The sequence below is a fragment of the Saccopteryx leptura genome, chromosome 11 (assembly GCF_036850995.1).
Source record: "Saccopteryx leptura isolate mSacLep1 chromosome 11, mSacLep1_pri_phased_curated, whole genome shotgun sequence".
In the NCBI taxonomy this organism is placed as follows: Eukaryota; Metazoa; Chordata; class Mammalia; order Chiroptera; family Emballonuridae; genus Saccopteryx; species Saccopteryx leptura.
Window position 1 is genome coordinate 22,843,446 of NC_089513.1, and position 19,519 is coordinate 22,862,964.

Sequence of the window (19,519 nt, forward strand, 5' to 3'; positions counted from 1 at the left end):
ACCTACCCCTCCAGGTCCCAGTTGCACCCACTCAATGGGGATGCCTTGTGTATTAGTTTCTAATATTGTGTAATCAAGGACTGTAAACTTAGTAACTTAAGGGCACACGAATGTATTGTCTCACACTTTCCCGGGTCAGGAATGAAGACGTGGATTAGCTGGTTCCCCCTCCCAATATGCCACTGGGCTGAAATCAAGCCCAGTGAGACTTGGGATCCTGTTCTAAGCTCACTGTTAATTGGCAAAATCTATTTCCTTGTGGTTGTAGGACTGGAGCCCCCAGTTCCCAGAGGCTTCCCGTATTCCCTGCCGTGAAAGCCCCTCCAAAACATGGTAGTTCATTTCTTCAAGTCCAATAAGATGCCTTGTGCCTCAGACCTCCCTGACTTCGTCCATTCCTGATATCTGAACCCTCTTTTAAAAGGGCTCACCTGATTAGGTCAGGCCCATCCAGGATAATCTTTTTATTAACTCAAGTCATCTGGTTAGAGATCTTAATTCTCTATGGAAAATCTTTTCCCCTCATGGGAGGCACTCGGGTCAGTGCGTCCGGAGCACGTTGGAAGGAAGCACTGAGAGAGCAGGCAGCCGGTGGGGCAGGGGATGCTGAGCAGGGAAGGAAGGGTTTCTTTCCCAGCTGTGCCCAGATCCTCACAGCCCAATGTGTCCCCTTGCAGCTGGGCCATGATGGGGCCACCCCGGAGAGCTGCTGGCTGGTGGAGGAGCTGAGTTTGTCTGTGCCCACCCTGGGCACCAAGTATACGTTGCGTTGCAATTGCTGGCTTGCCAAGGACCGAGGAGATGGTGTCACCTCCCGGGTCTTTGACCTGCTTGATGCTACGGTGGTGAACATCGGGAAGAAGGTACAGACAAGGCCTGTGTGGGCACTGCACAAAAAGGACAGCCAGGTTGGGGTGGGGGAGCAGTAGGGAGCTGGGTGTGAGGGGCACAGGAAACTTATCACTGGGCCTTGGCCGAAGCTGCAGCCTGGTACACCAGCCAGAAGCACTTTGCTCAGAGCCAGGAGGCTGCTACTAGATTTGATTCAGAAGCTGTCCCACAGCCCTGGCCGGTTGGCTCAGTGGTAGAGCGTCGGCCTGGCGTGCGGAGGTCCTGGGTTCGATTCCCGGCCAGGGCACACAGGAAAAGCACCCATCTGCTTCTCCACCCCTCCCCCTCTCCTTCCTCTCTGTCTCTCTCTTCCCCTCCTGCAGTCGAGGCTCCATTGGAGCAAAGTTGGCCCGGGCGCTGAGAGCAAAGTTGGCCCCGGGCGCTGAGGATGGCTCCATTGCCTCTGCCTCAGGTGCTAGAATGGCTCTGGTTGCAACAGAGCGATGCCCCAGATGGGCAGAGCATCACCCCCTGGTGGGCATGCCGGGTGGATCCCGGTAGGGCGCATGTGGGAGTCTGTTTGACTGCCTCCCCGTTTCCAACTTCAGAAAAAAAAAAGAAAGAAAGAAGCTGTCCCACAAAGGTAAAAGTAAGCACCCTGGACCCAAGTGTGCCCTTCTATATTGTCTGTGGAAACAGAAGACAGAACTCTCTACAGATAGCCTCCCTCCCTTCCCCAGATGTCTCCGTCTGTGGCCAGACGGTCTGTGTGGGTGAGCACACAATCAACCCGGGGGGTCCCTGTCCTGACCCAGTTCCCAGCGAGCATGTGGAGTGGGTGTGCTTGTGTGCAGCACCCCACACGCATCGCAGGCCCAGCCGCTCAGTGCGGCTGCGTCTCCCTCCAGGCTTCAGTCCACGGAAACCCGGACCCATATCCCTGCTACTCATGTTACAGAAGAACACAGGCTTGTCGTTTCGCAGAGAACCACCGCGTTCTTTGGCCGGGCTGTCTCCCCAGGATGTCTGATATCAGACCGGAATTAGAAAAGCCCTGTTTCTGTATTTCTTCCTGGAAGCACATCTGTGATATAAAAGAGATACATCTGTGTAAAGGAGAGAACTGTGGACACAGAGAATGCAGGCGTCTGGATGGGGCAGCTTTAAGGGGCCAGTCTCCTTGGGACCACGAAGCACTCATCTGGACCGTTCTGGTTTTTATGCCCATCCAGATAGGAGCAAAAAAGCATCAGCCCCTGCTTTCCCTCCCAGTAGCTCTGTGCCCAGCACAGATGCCCTTATTAGATGGTCTGAGAGGATTTTCCCGGTAAAGCCAGAGGCTCTCCAGTTACTCCCTTGGCAAGCCTGTCCTCTGGGCCAGGCCTGAAAATACCACTTCTAATGTTGCAGTATCGTGGCAGAAATTCTAGCTGCTGCTTGAAAAGGGCCCAGTGCCCAGCACGCACAATGTTGGGGGCATGATCACTGTGATGAATAATTTGGGTTCTGAATCCTAAAGGTCCTGGTTAGTGGGTGTCTGGTACCTGCAGCGGTGAGAATACCATGTGGCAGCCACAGGGGAAGGGAAGGGCCAGGTACGTGCACAGGAGACGATTAGCCTGGCATTTCTCTCGACTGTGTGTGCGCACCTCTACTGAATCTTTGTGACTTACCTGCTAGTCCTCGGACACCTGGTGACAGGGAGCAAAATAAGAAGCCAGGACTGGAAGACAACCCAGGTCATGGGCAAAGGTGGCCCCTTGGCTGCGAGGCTGCTTATCAGAGGAAGAACCAAGGCAGGGGATTCAGGAGGGTCCTGGGAAAACAGACTGCCCCCCCCCTTTGGGGGAGGTAGATAAGATAAAGGGATTATGTCCTATTTGGAGCAAACCTCAGGCAAAGGGCAAAATCTCAAACTAAAGCAAAAATCAGATAGAATAAATGATTGGCCCACTTCATGAATGAAGGCTGGGCTGCCTTAAACATCACCCCTGAGGAATCCCTCACCCACTGATGCTTGGGTGTCTGTTGGCTGCAGCATGAAGGAGGGGCAGGCACCCGGAACTGCCGCTGCCCCTTGGGGCCGTGCCACATGGCAGGTCCGGTGTCTGCAGCTCTCCCACTCTGCACAGTGTTCATCCCCATTTCACGGTGGACGAAGCAGAGGCTGGCAAGGGGCAGAGCACCTGCCCATGGTCCACAGCAAGCAGGTGGGTCTGGGGTTCCCTTGGAGCTCTGGATGGCTCCAACGGCCACTGTCCTGCCACCATGTGCTACTAGGATGCATGGACTTAGGCTGGGATTCCACTGACAAAGGAACCCGTTAATGCTGGGACTCTCAGTCTTGTTTCTGCTGTACCCACTCCCTCTACCTAAAACGGAATGCCTGGCACTCAGCTGGGCACAGTGGGGGCATATAGTGACAAGGCCTGACTCTTGTTCACAGTTGTTGGAACGGGGTGGGGGGCCTCTATTCAGAGCCACACAGCCTGGAGTGAGTGTCGCCTTGCCCTGGTGAGAATGAGGCGAGTGGCAGGGTTGGGGGTAAGGCCCAGGCTCAGGGCTGGCATCCTTCTCCTGGCAGGAGCTCTACGAAATGACTGTGTGGACAGGAGACGTGGTTGGCGGTGGCACCGACTCCAACATCTTTATGACCCTCTATGGCATCAACGGCAGCACGGAGGAAGTGCAGCTGGACAAAAAGAAGGCCAGGTATGCGGAGCCACCTGTGCCCCTTGGCCTCCGCACATCCAGCTCTCCACTGTCAGCCCCACCTCACCTTCAGCCAGGTTGCCTTCCTCACTCCCCTCATGCCTTGGGGCCTCCAGCCTCCACACCTCTGTCCCTGTCATCGCCCCTCCTGGAATGCCCTTCACCCACTCTCTTGTGTTCAAGACCTTTCTTTTTCAAAGTTCAGCTCAAGTCTGCCTCTTTTAGGAAGCCTTCCTTGATTGCTTCACCCCATAGCCCTATCTTCCTTCCATTCATCCATCACTAGAAAACGTTTATTGTAATGTCTGTATACTGCAGTATTTTGTCATTATGAATCTCCTGAGCCTCTGGCTCAGAGGGCAAGGCTGCTGGCATGGTCCAGGGTTTGCCCTCTTTTTTCTACCTAGAGGGGCCTCCCTACTCAGCACCTGCAGGGTGACCTGGGGAAGCGTGGCCTCTGCTGTCCCTCATTCCCTTTCTGCCCTGGTTCCCTGCCTTCCTCACTCCATATCAAAGGCTATCCTCAGGGAAGGTACCCAGCACCCACTCACAGTCAGTCTCTGTGGCTGAGAACAGCCTGAGGCTGACCAGGACAACAGCCTTAGGCCAGGGGGGGCACTTAGTTTACAGAAGAATTTTAGGCATTAGGGAACACGGCTCAAAGGCTGACTGTGTCTCCTAGGGCAGCCCCTCAATGTGGGAGCCCTGCTGCCAGTCAGCTGAACGTCTGGAGCAGCAGAAAGAGGTGGCGAGTGAGTTGTGGAGGGACGAAGGGCCAATAGGGGCTTCCCCTTGGGGTGCGGGCCTTTTACCCGGAGGGGAGGAGGTCCATCCAGATGTGGGGTGGTCTCTAAAGAAAGGTGAGGGACAGAGTAACCCACTCTTCCATCTTCTGTAGGACAAGCTTGTCTCTCCCTTTTCCTTCACCTGCCCCACCATTAAATAAAAATACATGGCTAAATTCAAAGGGTGAAAATTAAAGAGAAATACAAAACCAAAAATTCTAAAGTTCCTTTGATCTGCACCATCGTATGCGTGGCAAGAATAAGGAATCAAATGAGTTGAAAGACGACTTGAGAGGAATCTCCCGTGTGTGATGTGAGCTTGACAAGGGACTTAGTGAGCTCCTCCTTCAGTTTCCATGTGACCAGAGGGACAGACTAGGCTTAAACTGGAGCAGGAGGGACTTAGGGCAGACTTTGGGGAGAACATTTTTTACTTCTAATAATCATAAAATGCAATGAGCAAGTTATCAGGAGAGATGAGACTGCACTACTGTCCCCCACTGCCTTTAAGACAAGGAGTAGTTCATTCTAAGTCCGTAGCATTTGCAGCCCGAGACCCCACTAGCTAGGGCCCCTGCTCTTAAAAATATGCCTTATATTCAAGAAGGCATGACAATTGCCATGCAGTGTCATATTTTCAGTGCCACCTGCATAACCCCCAGGGGTTTATTAGCAGCATCTGGAATCAATCAGCAGTCGAGCTATCAGCCAGCACTGAAGGTCACGTTACCTGGGCGGCACTGTAGGCAGATTAGTACGGATTGACGGTAGAGCATCTCCCAGATGATGTCATTCAGCAGGAAAGTAGTAATAGCAACAAAAGCAATGTTACTCTCTATTTACCTGCCACTCTAGGGCCGCTGCCTTCAGTTGTGCAGATTGTATATTTTTAAAAATTGTGAATGGCACCATCTAGAGTTGTGCAGGTGGGCACAGCCTGCCCCACCATTCATGGCAGCCCTGTAACGCTTTGCAGATATGAAATTCCTTTGCATTTGAAGTTGATTTCATATTCGTTTGGTCCTTGTGACACTTCTGTGAGATTGCAGGGCTAGTGTCATTCTCCCTAGATTAGAGATGAGGAACCGAAGTCCCAGAGGGGCGCTGAGACTGCGTAGGTGGCCAGCAGGATGAGATTAAGACCCCAGAACTGGTAGGTTTTGATTCAAGACCATTTCTATCTATCAAACTCATTGAACCCAGTATTTTGGGAACACATCTGGGGCATAAGAGACAGGCCATGGGGGAGTCAGTGGGGACTGAAAGAGGGGCTAAGTAAAAGCCTGTTCTCTTCTTACCTTGAACCTCATCTGTGGCACGACCTGGGCACCTCACCATGGCCAGCTCCCCTTTTTCATGCCCCTGGCTCTCCACCCCCAGATTTGAGCGGGAGCAGAATGACACCTTCCTGATGGAGATCCTGGACATTGCTCCCTTCACCAAGATGCGGATCCGAATAGACGGCCTGGGCAACCGGCCCGAGTGGTTCCTGGAGCGGGTACGTGGTCCGCACCTCACTCTGCCTTCCACCCACAGCCCGTACCTTCTTCCGGCTCTTTCGGGTCATCGCTGGACCATAATAAAGTGCAAACTGTCGCCTTCGAGGGTTATCACACAAACCCAGCCTATATAACCCAACAGGCCCCTCTGATGTGAATTAATCAGAGAATGTAGTTTTATTTACTTGCATCCAGTCAAAATTGAATCAACTGACCGCGAACCAGCATGCAGTGTAGCATGCAGAGAGCTTCCTGGAGGAAGTGAGCTGAGAGGAGTGAGACAGGGGCAGCTGGGACGAGTGAGACAGGCAGCTGGGACAGCAAGAGACTCTGTGGGGGGAACTTGAGGCTGGACAGCAAGGCAGTTATTGGTGTGCCTGTGAGCACTCAGTGAGGTCACTGCCTCTTTCTCTCTCTTGGACCTCCCCTCCCCTCTGAGTCAGTCATCTCATCACTCATCCACCAAAGGCCATCTGTCCCAAGTCCCCTCAAGCTCCTACACCCCTCTTCAGCCATTAGCAGATTTTTCTTGAGCCAACAATATGGTGCCCACACCAAGGTCAATCTGGCCAACTTCAGCCCACTGTTCCCAGGCGTTTGTGGCTGACAGTGGTTGGTTGGTTCATTTTCTGTCATTCACTCAGCAAACAGTTCTTGTGCACAGTCTTGGAAACATGTTTAGACACATGGCCCATTTCCAAATCCCTAGCATATCATGGCGGAGGTCTCAGGACCTGTGCAGGGCACACAGAGCAGGTTCCTCGTCCTGGGGAGGCCCTTTCTACGCACCTCGCGTCTCAGTCAGAAGGACTCATCTCTAGTTCGGGATTCTGGGCCCTTAGGGTTTAGCCCAAGGGGCTGCATTAGCGGTGGGGGGGGGGGCTCGTGGAGGTGAGGGAGGGCGTTCCCACACTGGGCCCTCCCACCCCCACCCAGATCCTCCTGAAGAACATGAACACTGGAGACCTGACTATGTTCTACTACGGAGACTGGCTGTCCCAGCGGAAGGGCAAGAAGACCCTGGTGTGTGAGATGTGTGCTGTCATCGACGGGGAGGAGATGATGGAGTATACTTCCTACACTGTCTCCGTGAAGACCAGTGACATCTTCGGTGAGTCAGGGGGTCCCCATATGGCACATCCACCTCCCATTACTCTTGCCCCTCCTCAAGTTCCAGCCCAAGCCCTGGACTCCGATCAGAACACTTTTCTTTCTTTTTTTTTTTTTTAATTTCTCTGAAGCTGGAAATGGGGAGGAGACAGTCAGACAGACTCCCGCATGTGCCCGACCGGGATCCACCCGGCACACCCACCAGGGGCGACGCTCTGCCCACCAGGGGGCGATGCTCTGCCCATCCTGGGCGTCGCCATGTTGCGACCAGAGCCACTCTAGCGCCTGGGGCAGAGGCCAAGGAGCCATCCCCAACGCCCGGGCCATCTTTGTTCCAATGGAGCCTTGGCTGCGGGAGGGGAAGAGAGAGACAGAGAGGAAGGAGGGGGGTGGGGGTGGAGAAGCAAATGGGCGCTTCTCCCATGTGCCCTGGCCGGGAATCGAACCCGGGTCCCCCACACGCTAGGCCGACACTCTACCGCTGAGCCAACCGGCCAGGGCAGAACACTTTTCTTTAGATGGCCCTCCAAAGGTTAGTCAGTGCAAGTCCTTTCCGCAGCGTGTTCCTTTCTGTCTAGACAGGAGTATTTCCTCCCCGTGACTAAGTGAGCTGTGCCTCCTTCTTCAGAGAGGGGGGGAGGATGTTATTAAACTGTAAGGTCAGCACTTTTGAAAATGAAACCTGACTTAAAAGTCCTCTGTCTTCCTGCCACTCCTCAATGCCCCTCACCCAGGTGCCACGCATCTCAGACACCCGTGTGTTCCTTCCCATGTCCTCGTGCTTGGCAATCATCTTCTGTATGCCAGCCCTGGCCTCGGGTCTTAGGATGGAGACATGACCCTGGGCCCTGTGGGTCTGACCTTCTTATGGAGCAATGAGAGTGAGGATCTGTCAGCACACATGCTGGGGAACCCAGAGGAAGGCAACTAACCTAGGTGGGGATTGAGGACAAGGGTCATGGAGGGCTTCCCAGAGGTGGTGCCAAAGTCTAGTCCAGGAAGACAAACGGGAGCCACTGAGGCAGAGAGGACCCCAGACAAAGGGCTTTCCAGGCAAAATCACTAGTGTGCACAAAGTCCTGGAGCTGAGAGGGAACGCACCCTCATCGGGGAGGCAATGACTCCTAACCACCCTCCCCTGTATCAAGCTGGTTCTTAGGGGCTGTTGCAAGGAACCTGGCAAACTCACTTACACGGATTGTAAATGGCTACTTTAGGATTAACTGGTTGCTCTGGTAGCTTACATCATCAAGAAAGAAGCATTTAGCCAAAAAAAAAAAAAAATGAAGCTCTCATGGTGGAATCTCAGGCATACTGATGGGTCAGTACAACTGCTCAAGGATGTTTCTGGAACCTCCCTTCTTTTGTTTCTTGTCTCCGTGGAACTACACTCTTTCTGCTTAAAGTTCCAAGCGTCCACACGTTTTCAGGCCCCTCCATTTCCTTGTGATGCACCCTCTGAAAATAATGGATGAGTTTGTTAATAACCACAGGGTGCGCGTCAGAAGAGCTCCTCGGGTCCCCTCTTCCAGAAGCATTATCTTTTTAACTGGAGCCAATACCTCTATTTGGCTTAAGCCAATGATATGAACTCTCAGGTAGTGTGGCAACCAGAGGTAGGTTTGGAGAACAAGAAACTTTCCTGTTTCCTCTGACCCCACAGTGTGTAGGAGGGTGTCCATGTTTCTAAACTGGAAAGCCAGTCTACATGGCAGGCTCTGTAAGTGTGGATGTGCTTCCCGAGAGTTAGGGGAATTCATGTACTAAACCATTCTCACTTGCTAACCCAGACTCCAGTTAGCCCACCAGCATGTACAAAGAACAGAGATAAGTGAAAAATGGAGTAGGAAACCCAAGAGTTCCAGGACACTAACCAGCTCTTTCTTGTCTTACCCCGACCTTGTTGACTCTGAACTAGCCCATCTGCGTGCCTGGCTCCTCCAGGGATGCCAGGATGGAGGCCAGAGCAGAGGGCTGCGTGCCAGAGAGGCCCGCACCCTGAGCCTTCGTCTTATGCACTCCCAGGTGCAGGCACTGATGCCAACGTGTTCATCATCATCTTTGGTGAGAATGGGGACAGCGGGACCCTGGCCCTGAAGCAGTCGACCAATTGGAACAAGTTTGAGAGGAACAATACGGACATGTTCAACTTCGCTGACATGCTGAGCCTGGGCCACCTCTGCAAGCTGAGGGTCTGGCACGACAGCAAAGGTAGCTCCCACTCAAGGTCAAGGTGGTGGGGAGGGCAGGCCTCCATCCTTCACCCAAGCCCCCCCATCTCCTTGGCAACATGGTGACCCTTCTCCCCCAGGGTGGCAGGCTACTAAAAGAGGCTGATTGCCACCATGTGGATGCTTCCATCAGTTAAAAGAGCTAATGTTTCTGGACAGATTTTAGAGAAGAAACTTAGTTCTTCCTGCTTTTACCGGGGTGATGAATGGTTCTTAATTTTCTGTGACACTGGAGCACTGTCTTCCAAATTCAGACGTAAAAGTTGAGAAAAAGAAAGAGGCTCTATCATCAAACTCATTTCCCATGGATTTTCTATAAAGGGTTATGCTACTTTATCTACAATAGCAAGTCTAAAATTAGTCAAATTCTCTCATAAATATAAATAGTGGGAAAGGATATAAGCCAAGTGAGAAACTTTTTTTTTTTAACTTCAAAGTAGCTCAGGAAACTCGGTCACACCTGTAACTGTGCTGAAGTTCAGGTTCTCAGCGTTCCTTTGGTGGTCCTTCTGTTGTCTGCAGGCCACACTGACCATTTTCTCTCTGACATTGGGCCTTGAAGTTTTATTTTATTTAATTGGAGAAGAGTCGTTAAATACTAAATTACACCTCCTTGAGATATACTATTCTCACAGTCATTACTGCTCTAACTCACCCCTCGGTCCTCCACTGAAACTAGCCTCTGCAATGCTATCTGCTTACAGCCTTCTCCAGTATTCCTGAGTCTCCCCCACATGTGGCCCAGAGCCAGCTTAACTTAGTTTGTCCTCACTTCTTCCAAGTCCCTACTGGGGACCAATATGACTGTTGTGGTGACTGATGAAACTCGACTTGGCAGTTTGAAATCTCTCTTCCTAGAGGAGCTAGACTATTTTGCTTTAGCATGGATTAAACAGTTAAATATTTTCCATAACAGGGAATAAGCTCAAATTAGGCATAGAGAAAATGGCCAGTCTTCAAAGCAATAAAATGACAGGTATTTATACAGCACTCCACAGTTGTCAAATCTTAGTGTGTCCATTCAGTCATTCATTTAGCAAACATTTACAGTGTTGACTACATGTCTGATGTTCTGCTAGGTATTCAAGATACAAACATTTGATCCTTAACACATTTCTGTGAATCACTACAGCAAAAAGCACTTTGTTATCTGTCTTTTCTTTTTTTTTCTTTTTTTGTATTTTTCTGAAGCTGGAAACGGGGAGAGACAGTCAGACAGACTCCCGCATGCACCCGACCAGGATCCACCCGGCACGCCCACCAGGGGGCGATGCTCTGCCCACCAGGGGGCGATGCTCTGCCCCTCTGGGACGTCGCTCTGCCGCGACCAGAGCCACTCTAGCGCCTGGGGCAGAGGCCAAGGAGCCATCCCCAGCGCCCGGGCCATCTTTGCTCCAATGGAGCCTTGGCTGCGGGAGGGGAAGAGAGAGATAGAGAGGAAGGAGGGGGGGGTGGAGAAGCAAATGGGTGCTTCTCCTATGTGCCCTGGCCGGGAATCGAACCCGGGTCCCCTGCACACCAGGCTGACGCTCTACCGCTGAGCCAACCAGCCAGGGCTATCTGTCTTTTCTATGACCAGAAAATTCTGAGGCCCTGCAAGGTTGGAATGTCTTACTCAGATCCACATGTCAAGCAAAAGACACAGCCAAAACAAACCAGACCTCTGAGGCCCTATCTGAGGCCAGTTCTGGTACACATGCTGGGTGCCAGCCTATCTTTCCATCCTCATTCCGTACCCTGATCCAACCACTGTGCCAATGGGTCAAAAGGATGAGGAGATGAGTGAAAATTCTTCCACCTCTGTTCACTGTGTCCCCCATGTATGCCTGTCATTGGGGTGTATGGAGGTATCTTGTCCAGAAAAGGGTATGGTGGACTGGGATACTCCTTCCTCACATGTCTATTTTGGCGTCATTATGGGTCTATGGAAAACACATGCTTGCAGAATATCCCTGATGATTCTCTCTTGTTTCCCAAGAAGGAAACACAACAAGACCCCTGAATTCTTTCCCACCCTCTCATCATACATTATGATTGTCTTAGAACCAGTAGCAACTTAGCTGGTAGTTGAAAATCTGACATAATAACAAGAGTCATAATCATTAAGACCCACTTCTGTGCAGATGGTTCATGGGTCAGGATGAGCTGCTGCCCGTAACACTTAACAAACAAATCCCTCAGTCAAGATAATTGCTTCAGTGTTTAATCAAGCTGCCAGTGGCTCAGTCAAAGCACTGAGCCCCATTGTATGTGTTACCACAAACCTTAGGAGAAGGATTTGACTGTGCAGATTAATAGGTGTAGGGTGGGGATGGGGTCTGCCCATCCTAATATCCATGCAGACAGTCTCCTATTGCAGTGCCTACACTAGAGGCAAGCCATTGTGTAAGAAGTATACTGCTCACAAAAATTAGGGGATCAGGGAATGTGCAGATACTCCAGTACTTTCAGCCTTTTGTATAGTGCATTTTCACCAATGAAATAAAAGTTGGTTTTGCATCTCATTTGCATAATTGAACAACTTTCTTTGACTTGTCATTTGCTTTCTGATGTTCTTGTTTAATAAAAAAAAATCAAATGCTTCTTTTTTAATCGCTTCATATTCATTTTGAAATATCCCTGAATTTTTGTGAGCAGTATATATTCCCAAGAATTGTGCCCCTGCCATCATCAGAAATAAGCACTTTGTATCCATGGGCTTCCCACTCTCAGCTAGGCTACCAACACCCCCCACACACACACACACAACATATTAGTACTCTTGAGAGCAGAGTGACTATGCAGCAAAGAATATGCCTGGGCATTTGCTGCTGGATAGAAAAGTATTCAAGGTCACTAGGCCAAGATAAAACACACAAGATCAGAATGCAGTCTTATCAGAGAGCTTAATGTCAGCAGGGTTAACTGCAGCAGCTTAAAGTCCAGTGATGCCAGGTGGTCCAGAGTTATAATTCTCAAGGTGACAAACTCATGGCTCCTAACTTTTGCAGCTGGGGCCTCCATACCCCTATAGGAAGTCCAGTGGTAATTGGGGCTCAAAAACCAACTACATTTCATGTACCTGCAATGATAACATCTCCCTGTTTATAATTAACAAACTCTCTTATGTCCTTACCTTCTCACTGAAAGTTCTTCCTGTTTCCTTACCTAAGCAGAACCCCTCCCAGAACAGTCATCATATGTGTAGCTACATGCTTATTCTCTGTCTCCTTTGCTTGACTATCAGCTCATCAGGTACCATTGTCTTCTTCGTTGTTCTTTTCCCTAATGCCTATCATACTACTTGTGATATAGTAGGGACTTAATATAGTGTTCAAAGAATTTATTTATATCCTTCAGTCTTATTCTTGTCTCTTTATGACTCAGTGACAGAAAACCTACATTTCTTCAGACTAAGAGTTTTCCTTTGTGCCCTAGTTCTTTCAAAAATTGTCTTGGCCGTGAACTTCAGGGTCCTGACTAGGCCCTCTAATGCCAGCTGCCAGTCTCTGACACTGATTGTGTGCATATCTAGACTTTCTCCATTTTCTTTTCTTTCTTTTTTTTTTTTTTGTATTTTTCTGAAGCTGGAAACAGGGAGAGACAGTCAGACAGACTCCCACATGCGCCCAACCGGGATCCATCTGGCACGCCCACCAGGGGCAACGCTCTGCCCACCAGGGGGCGTCGCTCTGCCGCGACCAGAGCCACTCTAGCGCCTGGGGCAGAGGCCAAGGAGCCATCCCCAGCGCCCGGGCCATCTTTGCTCCAGTGGAGCCTTGCTGCAGGAGGGGAAGAGAGAGACAGAGAGGAGGGAGAGGGGAGGGGTGGAGAAGCAGATGGGCGCTTCTCCTGTGTGCCCTGGCCAGGAATCGAACCTGGGACTTCCGCACGCCAGACCGACGCTCTACCACTAAGCCAACCGGCCAGGGCTCCATTTTCTTGATGTATTTTTCTTCTATACAGAAACCCAATAGTTGATTCTTTCTATCTCATCACTGACAGAATGCCGAATGAAAAGAGGTACTTCAGCACCATGGACAGCTATGCACAGTGGTTAGGTGATAGACTTGTCAAAGACTTGGATTCCTCTTTTGAATAGCCCAAGACTGTGGGATTGCCTTGGCCTCATAAGAGCCCTTTGACTTAAAGAAATCCTGAGTCATTAATATTATCCTCTTCCCTTTATAGGCAGAAAAAAATGGGCCTCCTCTCCTTCAACCAGACTTTGGATCTGAAAGCAGAGCCATATCATTGGCAGAGAAAGAAACATTTTAGTATTCTCACTGAACCCAGGTGCTTGAAATATTAAGGTCAGGAGAGAGACAGGAAGTCCAAGTTTCATGTCTAACTTCCTCTTTATAGTAACTTTTACCTCCAGGAATTGACATTTAAATGTTAATATAAGCTAAAGACAGCTAAACATGTCCTTAAGTGCTCTCTGTGCCACATTCTTTCATATTTAGTTTAAAAATATTCAAGCTACATTATGCTTCCCCTGCATAGAACTTTATGAGGACAAATATATTTTGTTTGAGAGTTTTCCACAGACAAAAAACATTATGGATCCTGAAAAGTTATTGTGTAAGTCAGGTTACAAACATTTAGTTAACTTAATAGCATAGCAATTTTCTCTTTCCCTAAATCTACCTTTTTATCTTTTTTGTTTATCCAATGGTTCTTTTTTTATGAAAAATTTTAAACATGCACAAAAATTAAGGGAATATTATAATTAACTTCTACATACCCATCACATAGATTCAACAATTATGATTTGTCATACTTGCTTTCCTTTTTTATTTTATTTTTTTGGTTGCTGGAAGATACACAATCAAATTCTAAACCTCATGTCATTTCATCCCAAACATATTTAATATGTTTCTCTTTTTAAAATGGACATGTTCGTATGAAATCACAATGCCATTATCACACTTAACAATGATTTCTTTGTGTCATTCAGTTTTTACTCCACATACAAATGTCCTTAATAACATAAAAATATCTTTGTATTTTTGGTTTTATTTGAATCATTATGCAAACAAGGTCCACAAAGTACATTTAGTTGTTATGTCTCCTTAGTCTCTTTTAATGCAGAGCAGTGCCTGATTCTTTTATTTTTCTATACCATTAACTTGTTGAAGAAACTGGGTTCAATGATCTATAGAATTTCCATATTCTGGACCTGTCTGTTTGCTTCTTTGTGGTGTTATTGCTTCTTTATTCCTCATATTTTCTACACTCTGGAAGCCAGCTCCTAAGGCTTGATTAAATTCAGGTTCAACTTACTTTGGTAAGAATGCTTTATAGGTGGTATCTTAAAATGGGACCTGTGTACTTCAAGTTACATCAAAGCAGTCCTGCTCCTATGATGCTCATATAGACGAGTGGACCCAGGGCCTGTCGGGCTGATTACTCCATTGCAGAGTTCCCCTATAACTTTCCATCTCCCGGCTTCATCCAGTGATGATCTGTTAGGGTTACAAATGGTGATTTTCTAATGTGCACTTCTTCCCCACTTATCGGCTAGAACTCTGTTATAAAAAAATTATCTCTCAGGCTATTTGATTACTGTGAAATATAGTTCATAGAGGAAAATCAAGATAAATGATTAATTCTTCTCCTTAATTCCAGTTACCTAGATAGCTATTATAATACTGAACGAATTATAACACAAGAGTGTTTATTTTCTAATTCATCTTGTTCTTCTTCTTGTTTCCTCTGAAATGAAAACTCCCCTGAAGGGAAGAATTATTTTTTACCACAAAATGAATTGTTGTGTTTTCTTTTGAATAATATAAGTTCATAGAAATATAAAAGACCCCAGAAATAATCATCATCATAACCTGTCATCTCACTGGCATTTCTCACCACATGTGACCCTTGGCTTTTTGAGTTCTCTGAAGGGTTGAGAGTAGCTGAACCAGTGCATGGTGCAGCTAGCATGCCACTCACAGGGCAAATGCACATCAATTTCTATGTGACAGCTGGAAGCTGAGGGGAGGACGTCCAAAAGAAGCCCTGCCAGTCACAAGAGAAGCAGCTGGTTATTTGATATGGAGGCATGCTGTGTCAGGTTTCACTAAGTACCCTGAAGAAATAGCCGCTTCTGTTCCTTCCTATAATTGTCAAACAACAAATGTTCTCAAAATCATAACATATTTATTCAGCATTTATTAACCCTTTGAGTAGTATGAATGTTCATGTACGTCCTCGTGCCTCCTGACCATCCAGAGCACGATTGATTGATTTTAAAAATGTGTAAGACAACATTTAAAAAAGGCAAATGTATGTTCTTCTTGTTTCCACAAATTGGTTATCAAACAAACATGATTTTAAGTTAATAAAAGTGTAACTGGAACTAATTTCATTTTTTGGAAAAAAGTCACTCCCGGGGTCAGTAAGTGTGAAAATACTCACTACTCAAAGGGTTAAGCAACTACTACATGCCGGTTGCTATGCTAAGCATTGGGGAAACAGAAACAGATAAGACCTGGTTGCTCCCCTCAAAAGCTCATGATCTAGGGAAAGAGACATAACTAAACAGAGTGGTCAAGGCATGGCCAAGGCAGCTTCAGGACTCTATGGAAGCAAGGAGGACATCTGATACAGGCTGAGAAGGCAATGGGGAAATGTTGGGAAAGGCTTAATGGAGAAGGTAATGCCTGAATTGGTTTTATATAGATAATAGGTGTGACCTAGGTGGGTACTGGTTTAAAGATGTCATAGGATTCATCCTTCAGCTTTACGAATGCCAAAAGGTCTATTTCTTGGGTCAGAGACCCCATTGTGAATCTGATAAAGCAATGAGCCCTATCCCTGGTAAAATGTCCTTGAATAATTATAGCACAATTTCTCAAGACCTGTAGACTGCTTAAGTCCCATACACAAATATTCTAAGGGTTCATAAACCCCAAGTTAAAGTTTTGTTTGAGAATTATATTCTCTGGGCTAGAGGAGTCCTCAGAGATGATCTAACCCAACCACTCATTTCATCAACAAGGAGACCAAGGCCCAGAGAGGACAGAGAATATGTCCAAGGCCTCACAGCTGGAGGGCTGGGGGGTGGACGTTTGAGAGGGGAGGGAGAGCACGTTCACCTGCCAGTCCCCATGACCTCTTCCCCACAGGGATCTTTTCAGGCTGGCATCTGAACTATATCGACGTGAAGGACAACTCCCGCGACGAGACCTTCCGCTTCCAATGTGACTGCTGGCTCTCCAAGAGTGAGGGCGACGGGCAGACGGTCCGCGACTTTGCCTGTGCCAACAACGAGATCCGCGAGGAGCTGGAGGAGACCAGTACGTGGGGCGGCAGTGGGCTCAGCCTGGCTGTGGTGCTTGGGCTGAATCTTCAGTTAAATGAGAATTAGTTTAGGAGGGAGGTGGGAAATGGTGTTGACAAATCGAAGGAAGAGACAGTTACAGCTGGATGCGAATCAGATGCCCAGTAGAGGAAATACTCTTGAGGAAGTACGTAAGTAAACCCTCTAAATATTGCTTGGTGAACCTGGAACAGCCAAGACACCAGGACCAGATTATGGCCCTGAATCTCAGGGACTAATCAGTTAGGAGGAAAACCCACTAGGGACAAGCTTACTCTGCCCTGAGGGCTGGGCTAGGAAGTTTGGTGTGACGCTTTCTCTGGTTTCTTTTTATAACATGAAATCCATCCAGATGATGCCTGTGGCCTGTGGCCAGATCAAACCTTCCTGGAAACAGAATGTGTGGGGGGAGCCAGCATCTCCATCAGCCACTTTCTCTGTGGTCCCTTCCTCGGGGGATGTTTACAGGAAAAGAATAATTGCTCCAGAAGGTAGATGGCCATCAGGGACTAGGGAGGGGTTTCTTCAGTATAGATTCCAGTGTCTGGGTCCAACAGAGCAAAGGCTTGTCAAAGGCAGAGCCCAGTGTAAAGAAAAGATTTTCCAACCTTAGTTATTAAGGTAATGCTAGTTGTAGTAAGAGATAAACCCCAAATCTCAGTGGTTTAACACAACAAAATTTATTTATCACTCATGTAACAGTCCAGTATGGGTGTTTGGCAGGAATTCTTTCTTCCACATTGTGATTCAGGGACCCAAGCTCTTTTCATCTGTCCCTGACATTTTCAACATGTGGCTCCCACATTTCTTGCAGAAGGAAAAAGAGAGGGCTCACTCCAGTACCTTCTTAACACACTGATTCACTTTCTATTGGTGAGAACTAGCCATTTGGCTCCACCTCAATGCAGGGGCACCTGGGAAATGTTGTCCCTGGCTGGACAGCCCCTTCCTGGCAAACACTACACTGTGGAAGGGAAACATGGGTCTTTGGTGGAAAGTCACCCGCCCATCTCTGCCATGCCATCCAAACTACCGAATAATGAAATTATCTGCTTTGAGAAGTACTGAGCACAGATGCCCCTGGGAGCATTCAAACCAGGGCCAAGAACCCGTTTGTCAAGTTATCTATATGAAGATTCCTGTCCTCATTTCGAGGGTGGACTCCCAGCTTCTGTAATTGCTTACTGAGGAATTACTGAGTGTCCAGTTTTAAGTTAAATGCTATGAGTGATACACATTGGTTTGTGACCTCTAGTTTATTTGTATTGACTTTATACTGTGTTAGTCTCCCTGAACAACTATAAGCTCCTAGACTTCAGGGACAAAATCAGTCATGCTGCAGCCCTCTGTAGCCCTGTAGGCACTGGGACTTAACAGTTGTGTGGTTAGTTAGTGCTCAGTGAATGGAAGAAGGTGCAGTCCTTTTCCTCTGAGCCTCACAATCTTGTCAGAGGGTGAAACTTGAGCCCGTTGTGCAATGGGAACACTTTAGCCCTTACACAGCGCCAAGAAGAGCAACAGGGGCTCCTCAGGCTAGGTACGTTCAGTGGAGGAGAGAACTCTGAAGCCTGGAGCATAGTCACTGAGTCTCCCTCACAGATTTCCTGCCTAACAGCTGCCAAGACCTGTGGGATTTGGGTTGGCAGGGAGATTGCAAAGGGTAGGCAACACATGTGTTAGTTCTGAAAGGATGTGATGAACTAAAGATGGGAGAGCAGGGGCCCAGAGCCCAGGATGCACCTGGATCTGTCTGTCTATACCAGGAGCCAGCAGGGGGCAGTGTGGCACCCTCTTTCACTGCCCATCAGGGACAGACAACCACACCTTTGTCCTCAGATGGAAGCTCATCCCGAGGACAACCAAGGAGGCAGCTGGAGCCAAACAGCCAACCCTCAGCTACCTTTATTCAACCAAATGCTTACTGAGCACCTCCTCAGTGCCAGGGCCTATTCTGAGTACCGGGGACACACCAATGAATAAAAGAGACCCTGCCCTGGTGGCACTTACATTTGGTGTCTGTGATCCAGGGGGCACTTTTGGGCACTCAGCTTGTGACAACAAACTCCCTCTCGTACTTGAGCAGAGCTTTATCTGTGGATAGCACTCAATTTCCCTGTTCTCATCAGGTCCTCAGAACCCCACCCCCTCCCCATGGGCCAGAGGACACCTCTCTGTCATGGGTAGGGAAAGGAAAAGGCCAGAAAGGTGAAGTGACACACCTGAGGTCCGTTGGGAGCTAGCAGGGCCCAGGTGACCTGTCTCCTAGCCCAGGCCTCTGAAGCACCGCAGGAAGTCTTGTCAGTATTGAGCCTGGCTGGTACTCCAGACTGGTCGATTTCCCACCTCATTTATCCTCCTGTTCCCTGCCTTCACCTCCAATTCTTGTTAGCAGTTCCGGAAGCTGCTCCCGGCCCTCCGCAAGCATGGGTGTCTGCTCTTGATTCTCACTTGCAGCTGAAGCTGAAGGCCACGGGCACTCTCTCACTACCGATGTCCAGGTCCTGCCCTCAGATTCTATTGTAACTGACACGGGGTAAGGCTTGGACAGTAAGATCGCAGGCTCCTGTATGCACATACATGCATGCACACATGTACACACATACATACACATGAGTGCTCACACACCTGGGAGGACAAAAACGATCTCTCGCTGGGACATCCCCGAGCAGGGCCATGCTTCCCTCTTTAGCATTTTCTACTCGCCCTCCTGGGAAGCTCTTAGGCCTGTTCAGTCAGCCCAGACACAGCCCAGCCTGCCGGCCAGCTCCCCAGGGGTGGAGGGCTCCCTGCCCCACCAGGGGCTCTGTTAGGAAACCCGCCTTCGTATGCACGTTCCTGAAGCTCCCATCCTTTGGCAGTCCCAATGAGGGCAAACAGAAGACGTCAGGCGTGGCCAGGACTCTCGGTTGTCCGTGTCTGAACCCCAACACTAAGCTGGCTCCAGCAAAAAGAGAGTGTTTTGGTTCCTTGAACTTGGGAAAGGCAGAGCTGGCTTCAACTTGGCTGTCTTCGGGCTGAGTGACGTCAGTAGGTTTCCAGCGGATTCAGTGT

At 48.8% G+C, this 19,519-nt stretch overlaps 1 protein-coding gene across 2 annotated transcripts in view; it reads left to right on the forward strand.

Moving 5' to 3' along the window:
• The window catches only part of LOXHD1 (lipoxygenase homology PLAT domains 1), a 140,928-nt gene that overhangs the window by 112,271 nt on the left and 9,138 nt on the right, over positions 1-19,519 (forward strand). The window contains exons 33-38 of one of the 2 annotated variants that reach the window (XM_066352890.1): positions 678-863; positions 3,416-3,543; positions 5,709-5,826; positions 6,764-6,938; positions 8,963-9,148; positions 16,275-16,445. In XM_066352890.1, coding sequence (XP_066208987.1) covers positions 678-863; positions 3,416-3,543; positions 5,709-5,826; positions 6,764-6,938; positions 8,963-9,148; positions 16,275-16,445 — 964 coding nt within the window. The remainder of the gene's footprint in view (positions 1-677; positions 864-3,415; positions 3,544-5,708; positions 5,827-6,763; positions 6,939-8,962; positions 9,149-16,274; positions 16,446-19,519) is intronic. The other variant, XM_066352891.1, reaches the window with a different exon arrangement.